The following is a 21,593-nucleotide window of genomic DNA, read 5'->3' as shown; positions in this document are numbered from 1 at the left end:
TATTGAATAAAAACACGTTTTTATTTTAATATACTAATTCGATATTTTAATAAATAAAATTCAATTCAATTTTAAAGAAGAATGGAAACTAAAAATCGGAAAAAAATAAAAAAAAAATTCAACACAAATAAATACAAAGAAAAAAAACTATAAAGATTATTTAGTGACAGATTTTAAAATATCATTCTCATCGAGATCAAACATTAATGATTCAATCATAGATTTAGGAAAGGGGACATTACCAATCATTACAATATCATCAATATCTTGATTGCGAACATTGTTACTGGTTGATGGATATTCAACTTCAGATAGAGGCAAACGCGTTGCTGTATTTTCCCCAACAGAATGATTTCCACAAACTGCTGAAATTTTTCTTTCAATAGAGGAAGGATTACCACCAGACTGCTGTTGAGTGGTGGCATTACTTGCTTTGGCCGCCGCTGCCTCCAATTGCAATTTTTGCATTTGCATCATTAGCCTAGCATTGGCATCCAAATGTGAATGTCTGGCTCTCATGTGTTTATCACGATCACCACGTTGTCGGAAATTTTTCGTACAAAATAAACAACCGAATGGTTTCTCCCCAGTGTGAATACGTTGATGATTTTTCAGAGCATCAGCACGATAGAAACGTTTGCCACAATCTTCACATTCATAACGACGTTCACCACGATGTATCAAACGATGTTGATAGAAAACCGAACCCGTCAAAAAACGTTTATCACAAACCAGACAATGATATGGTCGTTCTCCCGTATGACACTTGCGTATGTGATCATTTAAATCGGGACGGATGGTAAATTTGCGGCTACAGCCGGGTTCTTTGCAGGCAAAGGGTTTTACACCTAAAATATGGTAACATTTATTGTCAGAATTATTATATATATATTTTTTTAATTGTATGCAGTATTACCTTGATGAAATCTTAAATGCTGTCCCAAATGACTAGACTGTGTATAGGATTTACCACAAATATCACATAAATATAAACGATTTCTATTCGGATTTACAGAACCCTCCTTTTCCTTCCTATGTTTCTTATAGTGATTATCTTCATAGTGCGCCAAACAATCTTGAACATTTTCCGAAACATGATCGCAATATTCACAAGGTATTTGCAAAATACCCAATCGATGGTTCAGACGGGGAAAGAAATGGTATAAAGTGTAACTGAAGAAAATAACAAAATAAAAATTATGGAAATAGTCTAGTAAGTAAGGATACGGAAATATGTGTAAAAGGGGATTTCTTTTATGGGAGAGGAATTTGCTAATATTTGAATTACAGTCGAATTGTTTATAAAGACATCATTTATAATAACATATCGTTTATAACCACTTCTTATAAAGTCCCGATAAAAGTTCTGCCCTAGGTTAGGTTTGGGGAAGTGCAGTCACTTATGTGGCTGCAGCACTCTGAAACCATCAGGTCCATTGTGATCATCCACGAAAAGAAAGATATATGGAGAGATCTATAGGGGAGAGAAGAAGGAGGGATAGAGAGAGCTTCTCATGCTTACAAGAAAATGTAAGAAGTTAAGTTTGAAATAATATCGATGGCTATAGAGATCGGACAGAAGATATATTACGTATCAAGGTTGCACTTTCCAACCAATTTCAGGTTCAGATGTTGAGAAGAAACTAAGACTCGGTGGAAAATGAGCACCCACTAGTCTGTGTCGCCTGTAAGCCAGGACTGCACAGTGACACAGTTGTCTCCGTCTTCTCGTCGTCAACGCAGAGTCTACAGTAATCAATTGCATCATGATCTCATATACTAGTAAAAACCGTGATATTGCAATGACCATTCCTGTCATTACTCTTATTTCGGCATTGCTCAGGTTCAACAGTGAGTATGTCCTTTTGGTAGACAGAGTCGGCCAAATAGATCTTGACACAAATTTCCGATAAAGATGACTTATGGTTGGTTTGATTGAGTCATCAATTGCTAGATATGTGGATTGAAATCCTCGTCTAGCTAATTCGTCTGCTCTTTCATTACCCATGATGTCCCAACATAGCCGATAGCTTTTCTACACTGTTCCAAAGCTGTTCTACACTTGAGGACTGCCTCAGATTTGAGTTCTACTCTTGACCGTCGTAATAAGCGATTTCGACTGTAGTCCCAAAAACGCAATTATCTTTTAAGACAATTTTAAGTTAGTTGTTAAATTTCAACATAAATTTACCGATGTTCATGCAGCTGGTCCAGTGTCGGGAACTTATTCTCACACACGTTACAAACAAAATAACGCTGAACAGCGATTTCATGTAATTTTGTATTTTCCCGCATAAAAACACATTCCGTTTGCCAATGATTTGTAATTTCTTTCGTTGTTCTCACACAAATATCACACGAGAAGCATTCGAATTTTCTTTCGGGTGAATGGCAAACTGTGTGCACGAATAAATATGAGACATCGGAAAAGACAAAGTCACAGAATTCACATTGTAGGATACATGTTAAGATAACCATTTTCAGCAACTTTGAAGTTTTATCACTTGCCGTAATATCTTGCTCTGGGCTTTGATATGGTATATCGTTTTTAGCCTACAAAAATATAGAAAATTCAATAAAAATCCTTTTGATATTTTGTATTAGTCTCTTAAAGAATAGTATAACTTAGCACATACCTCATTCTTTAAAAACTGCAAAGCATCATCAATATACATTTCATATGGCACATCTGAACAAATATCCAATTCTTTTTCTTCCATCCAAGTGCTGGGAAAGTGGCCATATAAATGTTCCAAAGCACTACGCGGTTCAAAAAGTATTCTACCGCAAAGGGTACATTTAATTACCAATCTAAGACCACTGTTATTAGGCAACGAGGTGATTGTTTGTGATACACCACCTTTGCCCGAACTCGATGGTATCAAATCCATTGCATGTTTTTCCATATGACGCAGTAGACCCGATGAATGTACAAATGATCTTTCGCATAGGGTACAATCATGTGGTCCATCTGATTTCTTTGCATCAGTTGTTGAAGATAAAGCCGATGATGTGGATGTATAAATTGTATCGCTGCTAGTATCATTGCCATAAGATTTAGTGCTAGTCATTTTAAATGCTGCATTTGTGGTAACATCGTATTTTAGTTCATATTTTAGAAATCGTCTCAGACGAATTTGATTTTCATTTAATAATCGTATACAAGCAGGATCAGTTGGCAGCATTGGCTTTTTTCTAATAACGAATTTAACAATGTCTGAAGGATCATCCGCAGAAGACGTAGTAGGATTTTCTTTTGGTATATAAATTTCAGTAGTATTATGTTCTGCTTGCGAAGTGGTAGATATTATAGGTGAGGAAGTGGTAGGTACCACCATGGGATATGATTGAGGTACGAGCGAAGTTTGAATTGGATTTTTGTTTATGTAGTTAGCACAGATATGGGTTTGAAATGCCACTACATCAAATAAGCCATTGCAATTTGTACACTTGATATGTCCAACACTCGATGTGTGGGGAATCGACTGATATAAATATACTGATTGGCCTGCAAGGGAAAAAATAACTATTATTCGAATATAATAATAAATGACGGGTTGGAAGCTTATTTCCATGAGAATTTTTGTATAAAATACTACAAATTATAAGTATATTTAATAAAATTATAAAAAATCAAATATATTAATAACAAATACCCCTCCCTTCTGTTTGATAAGTAATACACTTGCTTTTTACTTGATCCCGGGTCTACAAATCATTTCATTACCTTGTGATGCCACAGATAAATCCAAAGCTTGTTGAGAACAATCCAAAACCTGTTGTGTTTCATCTACAACTTCGTCATTTGCGTCGCTTAAGGGTAAAATAATATCCCCATTTGTAGTTTGAGAACTTAAATCCAATATTTCCGACTTTACTTCAAAAGATTGTCCAGCATTTGTGGCATTTGCAAGGGATAGAAAATCGCATGTGGTAAGTTGGCTTGTCGTCGTTAAATCACAATTCTGAACATCAAGTCCAGAATATCCAAGTTCAGGATTTAAAAATGTATTCGTCTCGTAGCTTGAAAATATGTCATTTGATGATCTTTCATTGTATTCCGGATTGAATAGTCTGAATTGATTAACAAAAAATTGTTCCGATAGCCAGGCACAATCGGGTGCAGAAAATGTTTCATCATTCGGATCCATAATTGAGATTTTTATTTATGAATTGGTTATAAAATTAATGATGTCGTTTTTATTTGATGCGTTTTTCTTCCATTGAAACAATCATTTTTAAATTTGACAGAAGCATCAATGCGCACTATTCCGTTATAGGTAAATGACAATCTTTAATGTTGCCATCTGTCGATTGGTAAATTAGCACACAATCAGTCGGTCTGTTCCCGTGCTGCAAGAATCTACTAGTTTTTACTATTTTTGTCGATATCATAATGGGAAATTTGTTATCGTATTAAGAAGTAGTATATTCTTGCAGAAGCTCGAAATAACAATATTCTTGCAGAGCTCGAAATGTTTGCATTTGAAAATGAAAAAAAAAATAATTACAACTATGGAAATGTTTGAAATGCTGTGATTGTTAGGAATGTGAAAAAACACCTAAAAACACAAAAATACTATAAATAATTTTTATTTTCTTTGATCCTTCATTTTTGTATTTGGCAACGGTTAGATTTAAAAACAAACAGCATGTGAAAACAGTTGCAAATTTAGGAACATTGTGAGGGAGTTGTATTTTTTCGTACAAAAACCGCGTTGCATCGCAGTAGTATCATGACGCACAATGATTTTAATTTGTATGATAAATCATGGTAAATTCATCCTGATTAAGAAAATAAACCCTGATTCAGCATTTAAACATGATTAAATATTATATGTAAATTCCCTTTTATTCAAGGTAGGCCATAGCAATTTATAAATTACAAGTTTTTCATATATCTGTGTGACTGCTATAAAATTAAATTTGTTTAAAAATTAATTCTACAACATTGGTAAGAAGAAATTTAAGATTTGTGAATGAATCAATATCTAATTCATATTCCCAACTCAATTCTGAACAGAAATCCTAACATTCCATTCATTTTTCACCTTTTTAGTAAAATGTCAACTTAACAGAACGACTTGTTGCATTTGTTTTTCTTCATTTTGACATTATAACCCACAAGATAGAGGTGTATTTTCTCTTTGTTGACAAAAGATACCCTACCTTGTATTATTGTACCATGTACCAGTACGAGAACAGACAGAACAGATCTTTCCGGATTTCAGTTCTACCCGTTCATCCATGCCCAATTTTACCAAATTTAGTACTTTTCGTACCCATAAGCCGGTATTTTCAAAACTACTTCACTTATGATTCCAGCTCTATTTATTCGTAGACGTAAATATGTCTTTCCAAATCTTCCTCAATTCTACACCCCAACAGTCATTTTTATCATAAATTTCAGGATCACAGCCCTTTCCGTTCACATAGATCCAAATTATATATAATACAATTTAGTACTTTTCGTACTATTCTGAGTTTGTTGGCGAGAGGGGTGCGATTCGGTGTATTTTAAATACACCTTGAATTGTACCATGCATATTTGTGAACAGAACATAATAATAAATTTAATATGTGGCTATGTGATTATAGAATAACAAAATAGTCTGAAATGTGGCAACCCTCATACGGTTGTCTCACTGAAAGTTCTCAATTCATTCATTCCTCAATTCAGTCAATGAAGGTGGTAAGTGCCGGTAGTCGATTCGGGTTGCCTTTATTTTACTAGAATATTAATACCGAAGTCTGTAATAGCGTTAAACCAATAAGAACATTTTTGTTTATATTGTTCTTTCCGCTGTTTACAGATTTATTGCCGCACATAAACAATTTGTTTATATTTGACAGTTTATTTATTTGTGTGCTTTTCAGATAAGATCAAGTAGTTTTGCACTCGAAACTGCAAAGTGAATAGCAAACAAACAAAAGGAGTTTTAACCTAGTGTTCTTCGAATTCGCACACCCAAACACATACAATAAAATTATGCAACTTGCAATAATAGGTGGTACCGGTATGACCGGTCAATGTGTTGTTGATTATGCAGTTGAAAAGGGTAAGTGAAAATCAATATTTGATTTTGACTAATAATTAATAGTTTCAATATTTTAGGTTTCCAAGTACGAGTTCTTTACCGCACAGAAGCTACTGTACCAGAACGTTTCAAGAAATCGGATAAAATTAAATTGATACAGGGCAATGTTTTGAATTTTGAGGATTGTGAAAAAGTTGTTGATGGCGTCGATGGTGTTTGCATTATTTTGGGTACTCGCAACAAATTGGAAGCTACCACTGAAATGTCCACCGGAACTGCTAATCTTATTAAGGCAATGAAATCGAAAAATGTCAAACGTTTCTCCATTGTCATGTCTTCGTTTTTATTCCGTCCCGTCGCAGAAGTTCCGGCCATGTTTCATCGTTTGAACGATGAACACAAACGTATGTTGGAACTAACAAAATCTTCCGATTTGGATTATATTGCTGTGCTGCCACCACATATTGCTGACGAACCATCTAGTGCATACACCGTCTTACACGATGAGGCTCCGGGACGTTTAGTTTCTAAATTTGATTTGGCTAAATTTATTGTAGATTCATTGGAACAGCCGGAACATTATCAGCAAGTATGTGGCATAGCCAAAAAGCTTGATGAATAAGTCAGAAATGTAAAATCGGCCATTGGTATCTACTTTATTTAAGAAATGAATTTTTTTCACTGATCCTCGCCTTTAAAAAAAAACTATAAATATTTATTTCGTGCATTGCAATTTAATGCCCTAGTCTAACCTATGTAAAGTATTGCATTTAAGAAAAAAGAAAAATGAATTGTATTACGTGATAGTAATACCACACGAAAACACACACACACCCAATCTCATTTCTAATGTGCCTTTTTTCAATTGAAATAGAATCTAAACAAACCGCAGAAATGGCAATTTATTACTGCATTTAATTAAGTATTCCCACGGAGTATTGTAATTATATTTCCGTAAAAGAATTTATTTTTAATTGGACAAATGTGCTAGGGTATAATGCATTTTTTACTATTTATGAAATAATAAAATTGGTATATACAGTATATTGAATAGCGTACTCGAACTGATAATTGAAAATTGCATTTTGATTAGTGTCATGCAATTCATTTTTTTAATTCCTTAAAAATATATTTATTTTTATGGGAAATATGGTTACAATTTTATTGTCATATACGGTTTTCATGATAAAGAAATCTGAAGCACTATAATATTGAATAATAAAAACTTAAACAACAAAATAGTTTGTTCTTATTTTGTTTTAGTTCATGTGAATGAAATTTTCGGTGGAAATGGAATGGTACACCTTAATATATTGAAAATCTTTTGGAATTAAAACATATGATATCATCAATTATGTTGAGTCAAACAATATGCTTGTTGAAAAAAGTATTTGATTGGTATAATTAATACAACAACAATTGTTCACCATTTCGGCGGATAATGGAATGGTTCTCATGACATGAGGGGTAAAATAAAACCATGACATTTATTTCTAAAATATATTTTTGGGCATCTATATATATTGTCGATAATGGCGTGGTTTTGTAGCATACTTTTCGGTGTTCTGAAGTTGGAAAATATTTCTAATCGTGCTATAATCTACATTATACTACATAATCTAGCATGCGATATTTTTTAAATCAAACACTGTTATCGACATTATTATATTGTAATTTATTGCAGCATACTTTTCGGCGTTACGGTTTAATTTGTTTTCAGTTATACGTAAGACACTACATTGTATTAAATCGAGGGAAGATTGGAGTTAAAGCAAGGAGCACAGCCCAAGGACATCAAGGAGGACAGGGCTCCGAGAGGTCATTTCCGACTTTAACTGCTGATCTTGTGCTAGTTAAAGTTATCCTGCATAGCCAAATTAATTATGCAGGAATGCCAAACGCTGACATGGCTTTAAACACCTCTGAACGAATAGGGCTTTCGAATGCAGCTTTATAGTCGACGTGTTTTCCAGGATTTGGCGTAGAGTGAAAATCAATTGGTCAATGGTGGACTTGCCAGGTCTGAAGCCCCATTGGTATGGTCCAATAATGTCATTGACCATTGGCTTCAGTCGTTCACACAGCGCGCTGGATAGCACTTTATATGCGATGGAAAGGAGACTTATTCCTCTACAGTTGGCACATATCGTCTTGTCTCCTTTTTTTGTGCGCGGGACACAGGATGCTGAAGTTTCAATCATTGGACATGAATTCCTCTAGCCAAATTGTACAAATCAGCTGGTGCATGCTCCTTACCAGCATCTGACCACCAGTCTTGAATAGTTCGGCTTGTAATCCATCGGATCCTGCTGTTTTATTGTTCTTCAGACGATTAATAGCTATTTTGACCTCATCTTGGCTAGGTGGTATACATTCTATACCATCATCTATTATTGGTTCTGGGGTATCCACTTCACTGCTACTATTTGATACCAGAAGTTTTTCAAAATGCTCCTTCCAGATCCACAGCACGCTATTTGTATCTGTCACCAGGTTTCCATCTTCATGTCTACAGAGGGTGTGTCTGTGCCAAAGCCTGTTCTGTTGGTCTGTTCATATTTATCCTCGGTCGGAGGCTGGGTTTTCCGAGAGTGGGCAACTAACCCGACGCCTCAACCAATTTTTTTTAAAGTTCTTATGGGTGAACTCGCGGCACATATTAGATCACTATTTCATCGGGTGATGAAAATAGCTCGCCAGGTGGCACCGCGGGGAGGTCAGTGTCCACAATTGAGATGAAAGAGGGACCAAGATAAGCCTGGACTTCGCCATGTTAAAGCCAATCAGAGCCAATTAATTAATAAACAAATAATTAATAAATTAATTTCCTACAATTTAATAATGACTTGGGGTAGTGTATCACTTGTTTGGTTCCATTATAGACATCCGTTTCACTTGTTTATCATATATATACATATATACGTACATATATAATATCCGCCTTTGCCAAACTATGGTAATAAACAATTTGTTGGCCCATCAACCGCGGTTTCCAATTTGCTATTTAAGGAATTTAGAAAAGTGATGAGACGTTTCTTGAATTTGACATTTGTCGCCATTTGCATCAATCTTCTCTTTTTTATTTTGTGGAACAATGCCTAAAATCCATTGGCGTAGCTAGACATTTCCCAAATCAATAGAGTCTATGCGATATATAAATATGCTAGCCACGTCAAAGGTAGAAAAATTATTTAATTTGAACACAAAATAAGAAAGAAATCTTTGTATAATTATTACGTAGCAAAATACAAACAAACGAAGACTATTTTTAAATCAGATATTTTTTTATTTTACTTTCATTTGCCGTCATTGCAAACACAATCTTTTGGGGCGATGTTTTAGTTGTTTTTATTTCGTTTTCTTTGTGATGATGAAAAGCACGAGATGGGCGTTTAGTTTTTCATTTCGGTTCTTTCTTTTTTTTTGTTAAAAAAAAACATTTTTGGGTTCAACATACATATGTGTATATATAAAGACAGATGTATGTTTGTGCCTTTTGAATATCATGAACTTGAACTTGGCAATAGAGACTGTGTAACCAAAAAAATAAATGGCCAACGACATGTACTGTTTGTGTGTGGGCATCCCAAAAGTGTTAAAATTCTAAATATTTCAAATGTTTATATTTTTTGTAAGCAAATTTAAAAGAAAAGTTGGCAGCAGACAGACTGCACTGCAGTGTTGTGCCTCGGCATGTTTTCTAGACAATTTGTTAATGGGATGCTAATCAAAAATCATTTCAAATGCTTTTGAGTAATTTCTTTCTGCAGTGGCCATTCTATAATTCGTTTCTTTTTTATTTTTATTTTTTTTTTTTTTGTGACTATGCCCGTTTAAAAAGAGGAAGTGTTTTCATCATTTTTAAAATATGTTCATCATTTATTTTAATTTTTTGTTTGTTTGGGTTAATGTACATATACATTATATGTGTGTTTTTGCTCTAGGTATAGAAACTATTTTTACAAAAAAATAATTTATTTTGGGTTTTAGTTTTTGTTTTTAGCTTATGCGGAAGTTTAAACTAGATATGCAGCATATGACTATGTATTATTTATTATAATTATTTTTATATTTTGCAACAAAACTGTTATTTCGTAAGTCCACTAGTTTTGTAAATTGCTTTAATGGAAGATTTATGTATATATTTTTATTCTTCTTATTTGTTTTAATTATTTATTTAGATATACACTACACGCAAGTATTTAGTAGATATTTCCCATAATATATTTTGTTTTATAGATAATCTTGATAATTGATATTAATTTTTTTACATATTTAGATATGCACTATAAGCATTTAGAAAATACTTTGTATAAAAATATTTTTCTGTAAATATTTTTTAATAATTGTTCTTATCATATAATGTTTTATTTTTTTCTATAGATAATCTTGATAATTTATCATTTCTATATTTAGATATGCTCTATAAGCATTTGTATAAAATAATTTCTATAAAAATATTTTATATAAACATGTTTCTTAAAAACATTTTCGTCATTATTTCTGGGAATTTTTTTCTTTATTTATTAAGTCAATATTCCTTCATTTTTCTTAGACTTTTTACAATTTTTAAAACCTACAACTTTAAATGTTTTATTTTTTTACCATCTCATTTATATTAATAATTTTACAAAATCCATGGAAAATAAATTTGTTTTTTTTTCAATCCATCTTACATTTGTATATTCTGATGTATCTCCATCTGGTTCCAATTTAAGTCTATTCAGTGTTACTCACAACTCGTATATTTCTTTATTTCACGCCAAACCTGATCTGTACAAAAATATATCGTTTTTTTCTTTTGGTGTTGTTTATTTAAATTGAAGGATTCAATCCCACTCCATCCCATGTCTCTGTAAAATACACAATTTATTGCAGCCTAACAAGTGAAAATAGGTTAAGTTCGGACGGGTAGAATTTTTAATACCCTATTTGCTATGTCGTTTCCTATTCCTACAGTCAATTATTTAAATAAGAAAGAATCGAAAAATGGAATTGCAGCCGATTCGGGTTCGGGTTATCTTGAGAATCCATATATTCAATTACAGTCAATTCGGTTGGAAGATGTGCTGAAAATTCTTGATATACCGAATAATGAGAGTGATGCGGTTATATTGGGGATAAAGTTGAAGGTGGAAATTAAAGTCTGGTGAAGATCAATGGCATGACATTATACTTGCCTACATTCGTATTCTTCAACTCAGGTAGACCCTGTGTATTGGAAATATGTGTACAATTTCAAATGTCTATCTTAAATATAGAAAGATTTATGTTGATATCAACAGACAAAGGGAAACAAGAAAAAAGTGTCAGTCGGTGCTGTCGACATATATATACCCTCACCCTATGGTGTGCCAAGTTTGGATGAAATCGATTATTCCCTTCGAGAGTTATCGTGCGCACCAGCCAGAGAGACGGACATGTGTAAATCGACTCCAAATTTTCTGAAACGGATTTGGTCCAATGAAACATGTGGTCTAAAACCAATATTTCGATGAGGGACATTTTCATCGAGGGTATAATTTATGATCCGGAGCGGATCGTTTAAATATTTTAACACATATTTTTTCTTGTGAATATCCATACTTCCTGATTACAACGATAAATATGTTTTCTTGTGATAGCCCATATCTCCTAGTTAGATGCCTTTTAAATTTTGTAGGTATCTTGTGTCAGGGTAAATGAAGCAAGGTAGACAAAGATGGTTCTTATTTATATAAACCTTCCATATAAAATTTTATATAAATACTCTCACAGTATCTCTGCTTCAATATACTTCAACATGGCAGTTCGGAAAGTTCTTAGCCTACCATAAAAAGCGCGGTATAAACAAAAAAAGTTAAGTGTTTTGGAAACTTCCATCTCTGCTATGAATACATGTTAAAATTTTTTCGGTCTGGCAACTCCTTCATATACAAAAATGTGTTAAAAAAGACACATCCGCAATTGTTTACAATGGAATTAGAAATGCGTGTTTTAATGTAAAAAAATTACGGATGCAATTTATTAAATATTTTTTGATATGGAAACTTCTTCATATAGAAACAGGTGTTCAAAAAAGACGCATCCGCAATTTTTTACTATGGAAAATTTAGAAATGCGTGCTTTCAATGTAAAAAAAAAATTGCGGATGCGTCTTTTTTGAACACCTGTTTGTATATAAAGGAGTTACCAGATCGAAACAAAATTTAACATGTGTTCATAACAGAGATGGAAGTTTCCAAAACACTTAACTTTTTTCTGTTTATACTGCGCTTTTTGTGCTAGGCTAAGAACTTAACGAACTGCCTACGTAGACTGTTCAAAAGCATTAACCCCTCTGGTTTATTGGCCCCATATACAAAAATCTATTTAATACGACGGCCTTAATACATTTTAAATGGGGCAACAGGTTTAAATCGATATGAAACTTCAACTTGATTTTAAATATGAATTCAATAAATTATTAAAAAGGAGACTAATAGTACGTTTACATTTAACAGGATTTCGTTAAACCAGGTTTCAATTGTCAATTATTTTGCATATATGTCAAATAAATCCTCATTAAGTAAGTTAACCCGGTAAAAAGTTCTAATGTAATATATATTCAATACTAAAATTACATCTGAAAATAAATATATTTTTTTGTATAGAGTCTAATTCCATACTTAAAAATACTCAGCCGATCTGATGTCCTTATTTCGAACCAATAAAATTCTTTATACAATTTCTTGTTAGTTTTTGTAATATTCAAAAATAATTTTTTATTAGAATATTACAAAAAAAAAACAATTTTTTTTTTAAATTATTTGAGCAATTTTTCTTTATATGTATGTAGCAAAAATATATTTATTTACTGCTTATAAATACGTAGGTATGGTATATTCACAGTAAAGTTATTAATATTCTATGGACTTACAAATTAAATTTGTAATAATATAATTTCTTAAATAAAAACAAATAATTTTAAATATGACAAAAAATTGTTTACTTTTTTACATGTTTTCTTACATATTCACAATAGATTTTTAAAGTTATATTCTTATACAAAATATTTCTTAATAATATTTGTTGTTTTGTTTCTTCTTTACAAGAAGTAAATCTGCATAAAGCCATTGTTACTATGATTTTTGTGTTATTTAAGTTTAAATACAGGTTTTCACTTGTTTTTAAACTTCAAAACTAAAATCATTGCATAAAGAAATATTCCAAGAGAAATACATTTTCAAAAAAGTTCATAATCAAACAATAAACAGTAATAAAGACAAACCAAAATAAAAAGAATACGAGAAAAAAGAATGATAATAATAAGTATATATGATTTCTTTATAAGAAATGGAAATGTGAATAAAAACTTAAATAGATAAAAGATGGCATTTACTTTTAATGAAGCATATTAATTAATATTTTTATGTTGTAATCTAATTAAAATGTTGATGTTATTACTGTTCTTTTTTTTTCTTAAGTTCGTTTTTTGCTTTGGACTCTGTATTTTGTTTTGTGATTTATTTATTTTGTTTCTAATAGCTCTAATGGTTTCCCCCTTGATTTTTTAACTATGCGTTGTTTTTGTTGTTGTAGTAGTATGTATCTTTAGCTTTGCTTAGCTTTCTTTTACTCTGTATTTCATTGGAAAAAGTTAAACACTTACTGCAACCGTAGTATTCGTTGTAGTTGTTGTATTATTTACCTTTCGTTTTGCATGTATTCCTGTTTCGATTGTTGCCTATAAAACTTTCTTCATGTATTTCTTTTTGGCTGTCTGCAGACTGGGCAATTCACAATGTCTTGGGCCGTACATTGAGATTGGGGCACAGAATTCATAACCTATTCTTTGGTAAAAACCTTCTTGATCAATTGTTGACAAATATAATACTTTTAAATCTAATACGACACGACAATAATCTTCGGCAAATTTCATTATTAATTTACCGAAACCTTGACCGCGGCAACTCTTATCCACCACCACCGATTCAATGAAGCACGATTTACTCTTCGATGGTATTGGACTAAGCTTGCAATGGGCAATAACACGGCTGAGACCTTCGGTTGTTAGAACCAAACTGCAGGGTAATGTATCACATGATGCTTCTAGGGAACGCATGCGCGCCGTTTCACTTCGTGGCCATTCGGAATTGATGAGGGCGCATGTATCCTTCATTAGCTCAGGATATTGATGTATTGGCACAACATTGAAGGGACTGCCGGATTCATTAAATGGTGGGAGACCCTTTATAGTGAGATATACAACATAATAAAATAAAAGATGTAATAAATATTTATAGAATATTAAATTTTAAATGGTATAATACTACTACTGGAGTTATGATTAAAATTTTATTATTTATTTCTGCTACATTTTTGTGTTTTTAATTTGAATTTGTTTCGTAGAAATACCTCATAGTATGGTTCCGGTTTTATATAGCGCATACCAACTAAAGCCACTACAAATACTGAAGACAATTTTTAATGTAGTAATACAAATTCTTATGGTGCTCTAAAAAATTAAAAGAATTTTTATTTATTTTTTAGTAAAGACGACAGCGTTGTTTTTGGAAATATAGGTTTTTTACCCAATTACAAAATACAGGACTCAACATTAAGACCTAATTATTTGGATAGACATTTATTTGACAATACTTATTAAAAATGGAAGAGGAAAAATTTATATTTTTAAATTTGCGGCGAATTTATGACACAAAAATGAAACATTGTATTCAAGGAGAGCACAAAAGGAGAGATATTTAACTCTTTAAACAATTACATTTACAAAATGTTAACAAATGTAAAGGCCATGAATTACAAATAAAACAGAAACAAATTAAAAATTAAAATTGTTTTTAAAATATTATTATTGTATATTATCATTCAAGGATAGAACTAAAGGAAGGACTGTTGCTAATTTATTAAAAAAATACATTTTGCATTATAAGTTATATGACACAATTATAAGTTATATGACACAAATACTGAGATCAAAATGTTCTATGGCCTCAACTGTGTATGTGTGAATTAATGCATAATATAACATAGTGCGATTTGCTTCCTACTGTTTGATAAAACTTTAAAAGGGCGCAATACTGTTTGGAGGTTAAAAACATTTGCGAATTAATGAAATATTGCCTCTCAATGGTCAACAAAAAGATGTGTGTCCTGCTGAAAGGAGGGGAACAAATTGATCACATAAGCTTTTAGTATCAAATAGTGACCGTGAAGAAGATACTCCAAAACCAATAGGAGATGACGGTTTGCATACAACCTAGCCAAGATGAGGTCAGAATAGCAATCAATCGGCCGATGGGTTACCAGTCATACTATTCAAGATTGATGGTCAGATGCTGGTCAGGAGCATGGACCAGCTGACTAGTACAATTTGGTTAGAGGAATGCATGCTGTTTCCCGTTCACAAAAAAGGGGAGATGAGGAATTAGCCTCTATAGAGGAATTAGCCTCCTTCCCATCGCATATATAGTGCTATCCAGCGTGACGTGTGAAAGACTGAAGCCAATGGCATTATTCGACCATACCAATGCGGCTTCAGACTTGTCAAATCTACCAAAGACCAGATTTGCACACAGCCCCAAATCCTGGAAGGAATAAGACTATGCAGGGTAACTTTAACTGGCACAAGATCAGAAGTTGAAGTCGGAAAGGACCTATCGGTGCCCTTTAATACCGAACGAGGATTCAGACAAGGTGACAGACCAAGTGTGGAACTTGAGAAATACAGCTTCGAGGTAGTCAAAGACTTTATATGCATTGGTACCGCCATAAATAAAACTACTGACATCTGTTTTGAAATGCGGAGAAGAATAATGTTGGCCAACAGATGCTACTATGGTGTAAGTAAGCAATTCAGAAACAAATCCACCTCTCGCCAGACCAAACTCACACTCCACAAAACGCTGATACTACCGGTTCTGTCATATGGATAGATGAGGATGTCCCAGCACAAAAGGCATATAAAATCATGCCAACAGATAGCTCACGCAGATCAAGTGGAAGAGAACATTTCGAAACATGGTCTTTCAAATAGGAAGAGCAACGCGCAATACCGACGCGCCTGGAAATCTTTTTTTAAGCTCGGCTTATGCAAAAAATGTTCTGTCACAAGACAGCTAAGTAATTAAAGTATTTTAAATAGAGTTTGGAAAGAAGTTTTTTTTACACCAGGATAATAGGGGTAGTCCCATATCAAGATAGAAAAGTTCGCTGCTACCCAAAAACGTGGACCTACATACATTTTCAATACCAAATATCCTAGAAGCAATAACAAAATTGCAAATCTCTATCTTCAATATTGCGAGGATTATCATGAATTCAAAACACAGGGTGACATGGCTGAATCGGCATATAATTTTATTTCGATCAAGAATAAATATACTTTATGGGGTCTCCGTTGAGTATTTCAAGGCGTTGATAATAGAATGACGCCCTACACCATAGATATATAAATATATAATGAATATATTAATTATTGTAATTATTCACTTTTACTTAAAATATCTTCATATTTTTTTTGTTAATAAAAATTTACGTATTGTACTAAATATTAAATTTGAATGAATAAAAAAATTAAAAACTATCTGATGCTCCCAGCTAAATATCTATCAGCAATAATTGCTGAACATGCATTATTCATGTTCACATGCGTATTTATAGATATACGAATATAAACACCAATCGACCGCTACCAACCAACAACCACTTGTTTTCTTTTCATTCACACAAGTTCCATGAGTCCAATGTATTCGCACATGAGAGGAGAAAACAAACAAAACATTGGCACGCATTAAGTCAACTCATGTCAATTTCGAGGCGAACCAAACGACTCCGAGATAAATCAAGGTTAATAGAGGCTAAATAGCAACAGTTCTGTGTGCGGATGCGAGGACAGACAGAAATTTGTTGTTTGCCAATGGACTAGCTATGTATGGAATGTTTGATACGCACGCACATATTGGAGGAATGATTCGCAATAATGCTGGAAATCGCAAATGATATTGCATAAGATGTAAAGTTAAACAACAGACAGTAGAGAAGGTATTACAACAAAAAGGGGGACGAATGGACGGGCCCGTTACATATTATCCACAGACGGAGGCAATTTTCACATTCAGATCCCATAAACGACAACAAAGGATATGAACCACTACCACACAATATAGCACACAATCCAGAGGATGATTATTTCTACCAAGGCTGTATGAGTTTAACATTTAACAATAGCACAACAGTTTTTATTTTTGGTAGTAATTCAATTCTCAATGAATATTACGACCTAACAATTATCGATTATTTCCACATATGATGAACGGTATTCACAAATTAGTATAAAATTATTTCGAATTAATTTTTATTACCATAATTTCGGTTCTACGTTGTTTTTCTTTCTGAGATATGCCGCCACGACGATGCAAAGCACAGAACGAACTGAGGCTGAAAAATCCACCAATTTTCCTATTTTCCCAATAAATTTTGAAAACAGAGAAATATAAAAACACACAACACACGAAAAAAAATTTTCTTTTCTATTTTATTTTTGTTTCTTTTGTTATCTGTTGTTGTTTTTTGTTATTATTTTGTTCGCAAAAGATCGAAATCAAAGTTCGAAGCCGTCGTGTTTTAGTGGCAGGGCATGCCGCCGGCGTTTATATCACAACATTTATCGTTTGTCATGTGAAGATGTTATATTTTTGTTATTGTTGGTTTCAAAACAACTGGAACTGGTCATAACTGAAAGGATGTGATATTAATTAGTTCCCCAGTGTTTCAATAAAGCTACATTCTATAGCCTGGGATATTCCTTGCCGAGCAAAGTAAATACTTTAACGGCGTAAATGTAGGTTTCCTTTAATCAATAATCGATTTTGCCATTTATCGATTCATATATTTTTACACTTAATCGATTATGTTATCTCTATTTTCCCAGCTATTTGTCTCAAAAAAAGTTTGAAGGCAATTCATTGCACACCAACAATTTATTTTCACTTATTTTCAAAATCCCCCCAATATTTATAAACAAATAAGGTGCAATAACAACAACGTCAACATCAACACGGTAAAGAGTGAAATTCGAAAAATGATACATATTACCTGTTGATTTCTGGTATATTTTAGTAGCTAGACCGGACGCGACTCAAACACATCGATTTCGGTTGAAAACTAAATAAATAAACGTTTATATTACACAACCTTTGCACAGAAGCACAAAATTAACTAAGATAAATCAAATCACTAAAATGAAATGTAAAAATAATGCAAGTGTCCACATAAACATAAAGTAAACAACGTGCATTCCGCGTCTGCTGCCATAGCGGCACTGACCTCCAATTATGTGTGTACGCGAATAGGAAGTGCACAAAATAGATCAAAAGTAATGACGTGCTGCTAACAATTTGTTTATACAACAAAACAATAGACGAAGAAAGCACAACAAAGTAAAAAACCGAGTATAAACTGAAAAAGCCGGTGGTCCCGCAGAATCAATTGCCAAATAAATAATTGATTATTATTGCATTAGGAATGGTTTGGTCAACACAGGTGTCATCTCCATGTAGCCTAGTGAATAAATTACTTGCCAATTGTAGATAGCGTTAAACAGCTGTGATAAATTGTAATTTTGGCAATTTATGATTTGAGACCCTATCGGCATACAAGGCTTGGAACAACTCTAGTTTAGTAAAAACGATCAAATTTTTCTGAAATTTTTTCCAGAGGTAGGGGAGAGGGGGGCACCTTTGAACACTTTTTGCTTTCAAGCCTTATAAATTTTTTTATTTTATCATTTTTGGTATCTTATAAATTTTAACTAATAGGTACATGTGTAACCTTTAAAATGAATATACATATGACATACTATAAGCTTTAGAAATATATTTTATTAATGTTTTAATGGACGAACTCAAAGTGTTCAAAACTGCCTCCCCAGGGGGGCACCTTTGAACAGGGGTTGGCATTTTTGAACGACATGGTTTTTTACAGTGTTTATGTTCAAATATGTATGTATTTTATTCATACATATCAGAAATGCATTAATTCATTAAAAAATATATAAAAAATGTTCAAAATTTAAAAAATTTAGATCAAAAGTTATTAAAACATAAAATGACTTAAAAATACAAATTAATATGGTGAAAAATACAGTTAATTTCGTAATCTTATTAGCCCATTTGAAATTTTGAGAAATCGAAGCCAAAAGTTAAAAACTCATTTTTTTACTCGAGTTTAATGGGCATGTTCAAAGGTGCCCCACCCATGGCATTTTACGGAAATTTAAAATTAATTTTTTTGTAATAAATATATATGAAAGAAATTACATTAGTTATGTTTGAAATGATTGTTGGAATGCAAAAAAATTGTTTGACGAAAGAAAACTATCACAGAATTCTTCCTGCGCCCTTACAACCAAACGAATAAAAGTTTACAATGACACTGAGAAAACATGGTCACCCATGAACAATTTTTCGACAACTGAAAAAGCAAGCCAAGGTGGTTTACGCATATAGAGAACAAGATTGCCATATACAAAAATGTGGTTGCGGGTCGGAAAAATATTAAACCAAGATTTTATGAGCGCTGTTCAAAGGTGCCCCACGTTCAAAGGTGCCCCCTCTCCCCTAGGTATTTTTACCCTAATTATGGGGATATATTTTTTTCTTGGGGGACGTACCCGGTTATTTGACCCGGAAGTTCGGGTACGGGTACCCGGTTATATCCGGTTCTACGGATCCGGTTAATATAATATGGGTATCATTTTAAAGGTTATAAAAATACCTTTCCATTGAGTGGTAATATGATGCGGTTATCTCGAACCATTTTGGGGATATAGTAAAAAAACTGGGTTTTGGTCCCCGATTTTTTTGAAAAACTCCCTAAAAGTCGAACTTGGGTCCATTATAGTCCCTCTCCAAACAGGACCCAAATGATAGACCACAATTTGCCCTTTCCAAAATGGTGCGATATGTGGCTGTATCTGTGGATCAAAAGATATGGGCCTTAGAACCCTATAAAACAAGGAAAATCTTTCTACATGACATCTCTTTTAAATAGCATGGTGTTTTTTGGGTGACCGGCCTTCGGCCGGGGATTTAAGACTTTCTCCTATGGACAGATGCCAACACCGGCTAACGCGGCAGAAACTCCTTCTAAATAGAATATTTTTTTGTGTAGCCGGGTATTTAAGACTTTCTCCTATGGACAGATACCAACACCGGCTACGCGACAGAATCTCTTGTTAAATGGAATACTTTTTTGGGTGACCGGTTTTCGACCGGGGATTTAAGACTTTCTCCTATGGACAGATGCCAACACCGGCTAACGCGGCAGAAAATCCTTCTAAATAGAATATTTTTTTTGTGTAGCCGGCCTTCGGCCGGGGATTTAAGACTTTCTCCTATGGACAGATACCAAAACCGGCTACGCGACAGAATCTCTTGTTAAATGAAATTCTTTTTTGGGTGACCGGCCTTCGGCCGGGGATTTAAGACTTTCTCCTATGGACAGATGTCAACACCGGCTAACGCGGCAGAAAATCCTTCTAAATAGAATATTTTTTGGTGTAGCCGGCCTTCGGCCGGGGATTTAAGACTTTCTCCTATGGACAGCTACCAACACCGGCTACGCGACAGAATCTCTTGTTAAATGGAATATTTTTTTGGGTGACCGGCCTTCGGCCGGGGATTTAAGACTTTCTTCTATGGACAGATGCCAACACCGGCTAACGCGGCAGAAACTCCTTCTAAATAGAATATTTTTTTGTGTAGCCGGGTATTTAAGACTTTCTCCTATGGACAGATACCAACACCGGCTGCGCGACAGAATCTCTTGTTAAATGGAATCCTTTTTTGGGTGACCGGCCTTCGGCCGGGGATTTAAGACTTTCTCCTATGGACAGATGCCAACACCGGCTAACGCGGCAGAAAATCCTTCTAAATAGAATATTTTTTTGTGTAGCCGGTCTTCGGCCGGGGATTTAAGACTTTCTCCTATGGACAGCTACCAACACCGGCTACGCGACAGAATCTCTTGTTAAATGGAATATTTTTTTGGGTGGCCGGCCTACGGCCGGGGATTTAAGACATTCTCCTATGGACAGATGCCAACACCGGCTAACGCGGCAGAAAATCCTTCTAAATAGAATATTTTTTGTGTAGCCGGCCTTCGGCCGGGGATTTAAGACTTTCTCCTATGGACAGATACCAACACCGGCTACGCGACAGAATTTTCTTGTTTTTGTAGGGTTCTAAGGCCCATATCTTTTGATCCACAACAGATACAGCCACATATCGCACCATTTTGGAAAGGGCAAATTGTGGTCTATCATTTGAATTTGGGTTAGAGAGGTACTATAATGGGCCCAAGTTCGACTTTAAGGGAGTTTTTCAAAAAAATCGGGGACCAAAACCCAGTTTTTTGACTATATCTCCAAAATGGTTTGAGATAACATCATATTACCACTCAATGGAAAGGTATTTTTATAACCTTTAAAATGATACCCATATTATATTAACCGGATCCGTAGAACCGGATATAACCGGGTACCCGTACCCGAACTTCCGGGTCAAATAACCGGGT

General features: G+C 33.8%; 4 protein-coding genes across 6 annotated transcripts in view; 1 reads left to right on the top strand and 3 right to left on the bottom strand.

The window, feature by feature from the left end:
- LOC133324543 (small ribosomal subunit protein uS14) overlaps window positions 1-21,593 on the bottom strand; it is a 133,849-nt gene that overhangs the window by 4,616 nt on the left and 107,640 nt on the right. The gene's annotated exons all lie outside the window — the stretch shown is intronic.
- On the bottom strand, window positions 157-4,151 carry LOC133324538 (testis-specific zinc finger protein topi). Its single transcript, XM_061533378.1, has 5 exons — window positions 3,728-4,151; window positions 2,626-3,508; window positions 2,192-2,527; window positions 917-1,173; window positions 157-848 (listed from the first exon to the last, which is right to left on the bottom strand). Exons 1-5 carry the CDS (start codon window positions 4,149-4,151, stop codon window positions 157-159), a joined length of 2,592 nt encoding a protein of 863 aa, XP_061389362.1.
- On the top strand, window positions 5,937-6,668 carry LOC133324544 (flavin reductase (NADPH)). The gene is made up of 2 exons (XM_061533385.1): window positions 5,937-6,059; window positions 6,116-6,668. Exons 1-2 carry the CDS (start codon window positions 5,990-5,992, stop codon window positions 6,658-6,660), a joined length of 615 nt encoding a protein of 204 aa, XP_061389369.1. The 5' UTR covers window positions 5,937-5,989; the 3' UTR covers window positions 6,661-6,668.
- Window positions 13,659-17,504, bottom strand: LOC133324541 (N-alpha-acetyltransferase 80). 3 transcript variants are annotated; one of them, XM_061533381.1, is made up of 3 exons: window positions 17,381-17,502; window positions 14,415-14,514; window positions 13,659-14,247 (listed from the first exon to the last, which is right to left on the bottom strand). In XM_061533381.1, the coding sequence occupies exons 2-3, from the start codon at window positions 14,445-14,447 to the stop codon at window positions 13,744-13,746; spliced, it is 537 nt and encodes a 178-aa protein (XP_061389365.1). In that variant the 5' UTR covers window positions 14,448-14,514; window positions 17,381-17,502; the 3' UTR covers window positions 13,659-13,743. The 3 variants fall into 3 exon arrangements, with proteins under 3 accessions (XP_061389365.1, XP_061389366.1, XP_061389367.1); XM_061533382.1 differs by having other exon boundaries at window positions 14,415-14,470; XM_061533383.1 differs by lacking the exon at window positions 14,415-14,514 and having other exon boundaries at window positions 17,381-17,504.

Source organism: Musca vetustissima, unplaced genomic scaffold, assembly GCF_032173495.1.
Source record: "Musca vetustissima isolate MV318-11 ecotype Yass unplaced genomic scaffold, APGP_CSIRO_Mvet_v1 utg4171, whole genome shotgun sequence".
NCBI lineage: Eukaryota > Metazoa > Arthropoda > Insecta > Diptera > Muscidae > Musca > Musca vetustissima.
This window is presented reverse-complemented; position numbering and strand designations above follow the sequence as displayed.

Excerpts from the sequence above, each read along its gene's own strand:
- LOC133324538 (XM_061533378.1), bottom strand. The coding sequence starts at position 4,151 with ATGGATCCGAATGATGAAACATTTTCTGCACCCGATTGTGCCTGGCTA. Across the intron at positions 3,509-3,727 it reads TTTATCTGTGGCATCACAAG|GCCAATCAGTATATTTATAT; the intron begins GTAATGAAATGA and ends TTTCCCTTGCAG. Across the intron at positions 849-916 it reads GCATTTAAGATTTCATCAAG|GTGTAAAACCCTTTGCCTGC; the intron begins GTAATACTGCAT and ends ACCATATTTTAG.
- LOC133324541 (XM_061533381.1), bottom strand. The coding sequence starts at position 14,447 with ATGCGCTATATAAAACCGGAACCATACTATGAG. Across the intron at positions 14,248-14,414 it reads AACCGGAACCATACTATGAG|GGTCTCCCACCATTTAATGA; the intron begins GTATTTCTACGA and ends CTCACTATAAAG.
- LOC133324544 (XM_061533385.1), top strand. The coding sequence starts at position 5,990 with ATGCAACTTGCAATAATAGGTGGTACCGGTATGACCGGTCAATGTGTT. Across the intron at positions 6,060-6,115 it reads TGATTATGCAGTTGAAAAGG|GTTTCCAAGTACGAGTTCTT; the intron begins GTAAGTGAAAAT and ends TCAATATTTTAG.